Source organism: Chenopodium album, chromosome 21, assembly GCF_948465745.1.
Source record: "Chenopodium album chromosome 21, dcCheAlbu1.1, whole genome shotgun sequence".
Taxonomy (NCBI): domain Eukaryota; kingdom Viridiplantae; phylum Streptophyta; class Magnoliopsida; order Caryophyllales; family Amaranthaceae; genus Chenopodium; species Chenopodium album.
This window is the reverse complement of record NC_137854.1, coordinates 37,364,008-37,372,573: the sequence shown is the minus strand read 5'-3', so window position 1 is coordinate 37,372,573 and position 8,566 is coordinate 37,364,008. Positions and strand designations below refer to the sequence as shown.

Below are 8,566 nucleotides of genomic sequence, written 5' to 3'. Positions count from 1 at the left end.
TTCTTCATTGACAATGAATTTGTTTCTAAACAATGCGCATTTGCCTCTTTGTTTTTCTTTATGTTTGATATGCAATAACAATTGTTGTAGTATGTACGCAAAGTTTTAACTGATCCTACAATCATTTCCAAATTTTCAATAATGAGTTTGTGCCATTTAGAATATTACTTTGCAAATTGCAAACCTCTCCCATGGATAGTTCAAGTCTCAACCACACGGATAGTTCAATGTGCCCAAGATTAAGCCTAACCCGATCAATTATACCCCCACATCATAATGATCCAAGATCCAACCCTTAAAAAGGATGTCAATAGCACCAAATAAATAAATAAATAAAAGACAAAATTAATAGAAAAAGGGTTAATTAACATTACAGTGCCAGAAATTAAACAGAATATTACAAGTAATTTCCTAGCACCATCACCCCAAAAAAAAAACAAAACAAAAATATTATAATAACAATAATAACACAATTTTTTTTTTTTATTTAATTAACATTAACAAACTAAAAATTTTATTGTCTCATCCTATTAAGTTGGTTCAAAGCAGGCTGCAAAATATTGAAAAGCACCCAACCAATAGCAGGCAAAACCACTAACAACAACAGTGTCCCTCTATTATCACTCCCAGCACTCTCACTTGCTGCTTGGGCCTCTGGTGTTGCTAACAAAAGCCCACTAAGCCCAAGACCAAGCCCAACAATAACAGCCTTCTCATTCCTCATTTTGTTAATCTGATTCAAAGCAGGCTGCAATATGTTGAACAACACCCACCCAATAGCTGGCACAATGGGCAGTAGTAGGGCTAGCCCACGGTTGTCGCTTCCCTCGGCGATGTCAGCGAGTTGTTGGGCCGCAAATGCCGGGTCCACTGAGCCCAATGTGGCGAAGATTGCTCCGGCGATTGCTGGGGCTGTGATTAATGGGCTTGGGCTTGGGCCGGTGGTGGGTAGTTTTGGGAGTGAAATGGGCTTTGAAATGGGCTTTGTTGTGGATGATGGAATTGTTGACTTGTTGTTGAGAGTCAAGGATTTTGCATTGAGTGCTGCCATTGTAGTAGTTGCCATTGTAGCTGCCATTTTTTGTTTAGAGAAAATGAAAAAATTTGAGGAGTAAAATGATGTTGAAGAAAAGGGAAGGTGAGGAGTTTGTGAAGAGGAAATAAGGGATATAGGAGTGAAGTAAGGAAGGAGGAGAATGAACCAATAGAAATGGGGTTTCTAGATTCTTCTCTTATCTCTAAGATTGTGTTGGTTGAATTTTAGACCTCTTGTTTTATGACCCACCACTAGTTTCTTATCAACTTTGCTTCAAATATCAAGTTTTTCTTTGGTTCTATTTTTTCTCCCGTTTTCATATGTTTTTTTTTTCTTTACTCTTTTTTATAGTCACCTTTGGTTTTTTCTAAGTTGTCGACATCTAGAAGATTATGAACTATTACAAGTACTAATTTAAAAGAAGTAGTGAAGTAATGAGTTTTTTTTTTGTTGGATGTGTTTCAATAATTCAATGTGTATTATATGTCCTAAATTTTTAAAGATATAACTTTAAGCATATACTCGTTTGTCAATTTATGTGTAATTAAAGAATGACTATAAGAAGTAGGCATATATGGAAAATTAGTTAAAAATAAATAATTCCCTAAGTCATTAATTTAGTTAGTTGTAATGTAAGAACTTAAGTAAATGACTTCTTTCGGAGCAACGATGATTTTTTTTATTGTGATTGCTCTAGCTCATCAACTCATCTCATTCTTGAACATCGGCTTATACTTTGTATAATTTGTGGTAAATGCACTCTCATTGCATGTACTCGTACATAATCTATAACCATTATAAAACATGCAAAAGAATTTACTGTAGCTGGTGAATAGTACTTTGTGGTGCTATTACAGCCTTGCCCCCAAAATTAATGAATTGCCAATTTTGCCCCTTATTTCTATTTGTTGATGATTGCTGCTCTCCCATTCACTTTACTTGGCCCTTACTCTCTCACCGACTTCCTCACCTTCTTCCTCCTTTGTCTTTTCATCTCAGAGGAAAAAGGGTAACAGAGTATTTAGGGGAAACTAGGAGAGAGAAACTTCAGCAACTCAAGACCAACGATCATCCCTTTCGACGATGGTGCTTCGATTCTTCTCGGCGTTTCGATTTTTCGAGTCTGAGGTTGTGGAAGACGATTTTCCGATCGTCACATTCATCAGGTTCGATCTCGTTGGGTTAATTTGTTCGATTGTTTTTCGATTTTTTAAGGGTTTATTTATTCTATTTATTTTCGTTTTTTTGGGTTGAATTTAAGTGATCTATCGTTTTTTGGGGTTGATTTTTTGTATTGTTAGTAGTATTATTGTCTGATTTGTAACAGAATTGTTGATCTCCAGGTACAATTCTATCTCCCCTTTCTCTTTCTTGTTCTAATTGGTTCTAACCTTTTATATATATGTTGACTGTGTTTTTTTTGCCCCCCTTTTTTTTCCTCATCCTCCAGTTTCTCTGTTTTCTTTCTAAAATAGGCGGAAGGAGTAAGACGGAGCAAGGTTTGGTGGATTCGACTTTGAGGTGAAGAAACTCATATATTATTGCATGGTCGATTTGTTATTTATTTATTTAATTTCTAGAATGTAATGATTTATTTATGATCTTTGATGTGATTTGTGTGTTGTTGTTGATGTTTGTTTGTGTTTTGTGGAATTGATGGATTTTAATTTGATTGATTGAGAAACAAGCTCAGTTGATGTTAGGATATTTTTTGTCAAATCTGAGGTGTTTTTAGTAAATTGGTAAATAAATTGGTGAGAATTTTGAGTGGTAAATAAATTGATAAGCTCAGTGTTTTGTTGTTCAAGAATCAATAATAATCAATTTGTGGAATTTGTTTTTGTATAGTATTGTTCAATTTCAGATTTCTATTATTTGGTTGCTCTTGTAGGTTTTTGCTTGGTTCATCGTTTGTGATGGGGGCTATTTGTTATAATCAAATACTGAATAATAATATCGGCTTGTAGGTTATAACCCTACTCTCTGGCTTTGTGTATTAAGATATCCTACTCACTTTGCAATATGATTGATCTTTTTTGAAACAAAAGTAAGTTACCTAGATGGAGGACTACTTTTCCTTTCTTTTGGATTGCTAATTTGACGTATAATTGAAGTTTTACTTGAATGTTGAAGTTTAAATTTTGCATGTGAAATTGTGAGTGATAATAACTGGTTGTAAATGGCAGGACTCCGCAGTCTCTGATTGCGGGATTGAAGTGGATTGGTGTCAAGGATGGACAGTATGTCATGCGGCATGTTTGCCAAGATTCCGATAACCTTAACACTTATGGTTGGACTCATCACAATGGGCGAGATTATGGAAGGCAGCTGATAGTTGATCAGGGGCTGACCTTGGAGACCAGTTTCTTAAAATCGAGAGAAAAAGGCAGTGGTTATGGAGGGGATTGGGCTGTTCGAATCGATTTACAGAGCAAGAAGTAAATGTTCTCATCTGCTTATGGCTGCTTGATTAAGAAGTATGCTAATTTAGCTTTGCTATTGAAGTTTGTTGGATTGACTTGCAAATTTGAGTTGAAGTAGTTACTTAATTTAACCCGGATAAAATTTTATCTACTCAACATGATGCCAATATGTATAAATCTTTGTATGAATTTGATGCCAATATGTATCAATCATATTGCAAAGTGAGTAGGATATCTTAATATAGAATTGGGATACTATGTTCGTGGAGAGGTCAGTTGATGTGGATGGAGCTTATAATATTTTAATATATAGATATTCTCCATTAGTCCCTTTGCTTCAGTGTAATGGGCCATTTATGATTTACTCTTAGTTTTCACCATGAGTTATTCTATATCTGTGTTAGTAAAATCTATGCAAAGATGGTTATCTAGAAGTATTTACAGCAACCACACTGACAAGATTATTTATATGTTGCATATCAATAGATTCAATGCATGATTTTTTATTTTTTTTATTTTTAATGTTCAAATTGGGCCTATTATTTTGAAATGATTTTATGTTTCCTGAGCTGTTGCTTCTTGATGAACAGAAGGTTTTGTCTGGCTACAAGCAAAATTCTGGGATTTTCTACTACTGCTGTAAGACAGAGGTACTTTCTCTTCTTTTGGTTTACATGTGTAGGAGTAAAAAAATAGCTAACCATCTCCGCTGCGCTGTGCTATTGCCTCTTGCACTCTTCTTTGCCTAATGGCTCCCAAATTGCCAATAAATGCAAAGAAATAAAAAGTGCACATGATACGAAGAAATTAGAATAGCAATACGATATGAGCAAAGAATTTTGAATCAAATATTTTTATTTAAAATTTCAATTAATACTTGCCTCTCGCCTCAGCTATGGGATTATGTTGTACAAACAACTAAAGTCTAATAATATCAGTTTGGCATACTAAGGCAGTATTTCTAGAAAACATATACACAACCCCCCCCTAAATTGAAGCTGCAAGAACAAGGAAAAGTTGAGCAAGCAAAGAAAGACTTAGGTCAGTTTTGGGATTAGATTCTCACTTTTGCTGGCAAATACTTGTATTGATTGTATGTTCTGTCTGCACTTGTTAAAGAAGCATGAAACAGATAATGTGCCTAGAGTAGATGAGCAGCTGCTTGGATGAGCCTTGAATAACTTAGTGTATGAGCTATCAAAATTTGCTATAGGATACTTTAATTTAAGCAAACCAACCTAAATTTTATAGGCGAATACATTTTAAATGCTTAGTTTAAATATATGCATAAATCCTACTAACTTGATACATAAGGCTTCAGATCCCTTTTGCTTTGTATTTGGGTTGATGAATTGGAGGGAAGAGCCTGGGGAGATAATAAAGGCAATAGATATGTATTGCATTCTCTCTTTTGATTATAAAAAAGGGGAGGGCAATTAAAGGCGTTATTAAAGGTGTTCATTTTTCTGACATATGATACATCAAGCTACTCACAAGCGCAAGCCTGGAAGTTATGGGATAGACTTTGTGAATTAGCTTAAGCTACACATAAACATCATAAAGGTCAAGTCTATGTTATATCAGATTTGGTTTATTTCTTTGCTTTGTTTTTTGATGTGTATGTAGGTTAGTGTTTGTTTTCATTATATTGTGCCTTGTGTATATACGTCTAGGCCTGCTTTGCCCCAGCACTCTAGAGCAGATAAAGTGTATAAGCTGGTAAGGCAGCTAGAATAGTAGAATTAAGTATCTTGAATGTAAAGTATCAATTTTTGCATATGCCTTCATCATCATTTAGATTTCTTAAATATATGTCTGCAAGTTAATACATTTGTTCTTTTTTGTTTGCTTATCTCAGTAACTGATATATCTGCAGGTTAATAATTTCGTGGTTATCTCTTAATATGGGTGACATTGCTCCTCTTTCACAAGAGGAAACTACTTGTAGGTCTCTTTTGTATGAACTTCAGGTATAATACAAGCTAACTGTTTATCATGTTTTCATCCGTGATTAGCTATTTTTTTTAATTCTACTGTTTTATTCAGATAATTTGGGATGAAATGGGCAAGGCTGAAATGTCTAGGGCCAAGATGTTACTTGAGCTTGAGCTTGAACAAGAATGCATAGAAGTATACATGAGAAAAGTTGATGTGGCTAACCACTCCAGAGCTCAGCTACAACTGGCTATTGATGATTCAGAGGCAAAATTTGCAACCATCTATTCTGCAATTGGAGAACTTCCATTACATGTCAGCTGTCACCTACATACCGTTGTTAAAACAAATCTTAATGATCCATGAATCCATTGTGAATCTTTGTAGATTTTTAATGTAATTATGATGTATTCAGATTCGTTTCTTTGATCAATTTTTATTAACATTTATTTATGTCAATTTCATATATAATTCAAATTTTGCAAAAGGCCGAAAATCTAATGAAGGAAGAGATACATAAAAGAAAAGCAAATAGGAAATATCAGTTTCTTAGAGTAATTGAACAGATTAAAATGTCCAATCACTAGTAGAATAAACAAAATGGGAAGCGGTTCAAACCCCCTAATGGCAAGCGGTTTTGAACCGCTCCCTATTAGGGGGCTTGCCATTGTCCATTTAAATGGCAAGCGGTTCAGAACCGCTTGCCATTTGAAGAGAATGGGCAGCGGTTTTGGCGCCAAACCGCTGCCCATTAGGGGTATAAAAAATAATTTTTTTTTTTTTTTTTTCTTTTTTCTCTGAAATTGAAACACAAACAAAATATATATAAGAACAATAATATTTTTATTAATTAAGTGATGTAAGTATTACATTTTCATCAAAAAAAAAATTACAAAAATTATACAAGTAAATAATTAATACAAGTAAATAATTACAAAAATTATACAAGTAAATAATTAATACAAGTAAATAAAAAAAATTACAAAAATTATACAAGTAAAAAAATTACAAAAATTATACAAACTTCCAGCCACGACCACCAACACCACCACCCAGCACCACCACCCTCCACGACCCCCACGAGCAGCCACCACCATCAGAACCCCAACTAACCCTCTCCGAAAACCACCAAAACCCACCACGACCCCCCACCACCCCTCACCCACCAGAACCACCAAATAACCCCCACCCACCAAAACCCTCACCGAAACCACAACCGCCACCCAACAACCAGACCCCACCCAAACCACGACGCACCACCCACCACGACCGTACCCCCCACCAAAAATAAATCTAAAATCGAAATTTTAAAAAAAAAAAAAAAATCAACCCACCTTTTTAAAAAAAAAAACCATCTAGCCCACCACGACCTCCACCCACCCCATGAAAACGCCAATTTGGAATTGAAATTAAGGTTTTAAAGGTCAAATTCGACCATAAAAACTCTAGATCTAGAGTTTTCATGGTCGAATTTGACCTAAAAAACTCGAAAATCCACACGCACCACCACCGTCGCTCGTCTTCATGCTTCAAGTACTCGTCGCCGTCGTGCTTCAAGGGTACGCATGCACCACCACCGCACCTTGATCGAGTTCGTGAAGGAGGACGAAAGAGAAGGAGATGAGAGAAGAAAGAGAAGGAGATGAGAGAAGAAAGAGGACGGGAAAAATGAGGGGAAAAGGGAGGAGAGAGAACGTGAGATAGAAGGGAGGAGAGAGAACGTGAGTATTGAGGGGTAAGGGGAGGAGAGAGAATAGATGGGCCTTTTAATTATCTTTTAGGGTTTTAATCAAATGGCAAGCGGTTCACGGTTCAAACCGCTTGCCATTTACAATTTGGCAAGCGGTTCACCCAAAACCGCTTGCCATTTACAATTTGGCAAGCGGTTCACCCCAAACCGCTTGCCATTTACAATTTGGCAAGCGGAATTCCAAAACCGCTTGCCATTTGGGGCTTCCCATTTACTATTTTTTACTAGTGAATGCGGTTGAAATATACCCCATTTTCAAAGTTATTATACATAGGAGTGTTAATTTTGTAATCATTAGCTAATTACTAATATTGTCATTAACAATACGATGAATTTTGGAATCATTCATTATTGGCTCAGCTTGATTGCAATGAGACTTATTTACTTAAGCACAAGTTTAGGTATTGCTCTCTCAGTCTCATTGTATCATATTACAAAGATTGCATTCTTTTATAGGTAGGTAAAAATTAAAATCTTATTTTAATACTTTTGACAATATTGCCCCTTTTTATGAGTTGTCATCTTTTTTTTTTCTTTTTCTTTTTTGGTACTAATGATGCCTTTTCACATCAATCCCAGTAATTTCTCCCTCCCTCTCAATAATAATTCTCAACTAATTTTTCTGTCTCTAACTCCACATTACACATATGTACCCTTAATAATTAATTTTAAGGAATCTATAACCTAATTAATGCTCGTGAAAAAAACACAAACATGCTTTGTTTAATTTTAGTACTTTTAAAGTTTGTTACATGTTTAATTAACTAACTATATTCAAAGTCAATATACTCTACTATTCGAACCTATAGAAGCTCTTTTGTAAAACCATACAAGAACAACTAATTAATGTTAATTAGGAAAAAGAGAAATATAAAGAAAAGCTGGGAAAGATAAAGAAGCCGGAGGATTTAGATTGGGAGAACAAGTGTAGCTTATAATTTTCGAAGCTTTTATAGTTTATAAAGATGGAACAGGGACAAGAGGGATTAGGAAAGAAAAAAATGAAAATCGGAGAAAGTGTTTCGACCAATAAAACAGAAGGAATGATTGAGAGAGGAGCAACTGCGGTCTATAATTTTCAAAGCTATTAAAAAAACGAACAAGGAGACAAGGCCAAGGGAAGAGAGAGAAAGAGAGAATGCAGGCTGAAAAGATATCTCAAGAGGGGGGGAGAGAGAGAGGAGGTCAGGGAGAGAGAAAGAAAATTCATTTAACACCTCATTATTGAGAAACATTAGGTTTTTTGCCAAGATAGTTACTGTTTCCCAAATTAGATTGTATATTCACTCAGGAAAAACAAATTTCGAGAATAAAAATAGCACAAAAATTCATTATGCAACTCAAAGGAAAAATATACAAATACAAAAACAAGCTTTGAAGAAGTGTAGATTGCACCAATTATGTAGACTAATAACAAAGAAA

At 35.1% G+C, this 8,566-nt stretch overlaps 2 protein-coding genes across 2 annotated transcripts; one reads left to right on the top strand and one right to left on the bottom strand.

The window, feature by feature from the left end:
- Positions 1-325: 325 nt before the first annotated feature.
- LOC145603074 (photosystem II reaction center proteins PsbY, chloroplastic-like) lies at positions 326-1,186 on the bottom strand. Its single transcript, XM_081659195.1, has one exon. The coding sequence runs from the start codon at positions 1,076-1,078 to the stop codon at positions 515-517; it is 564 nt and encodes a 187-aa protein (XP_081515321.1). The 5' UTR covers positions 1,079-1,186; the 3' UTR covers positions 326-514.
- Positions 1,187-1,332: 146 nt separating this feature from the next.
- Positions 1,333-5,862, top strand: LOC145603073 (uncharacterized). Its single transcript, XM_081659194.1, has 6 exons — positions 1,333-2,202; positions 2,512-2,557; positions 3,223-3,474; positions 4,050-4,109; positions 5,336-5,429; positions 5,506-5,862. The coding sequence occupies exons 1-6, from the start codon at positions 1,911-1,913 to the stop codon at positions 5,758-5,760; spliced, it is 999 nt and encodes a 332-aa protein (XP_081515320.1). The 5' UTR covers positions 1,333-1,910; the 3' UTR covers positions 5,761-5,862.
- The last annotated feature ends 2,704 nt before the right edge of the window (positions 5,863-8,566 follow it).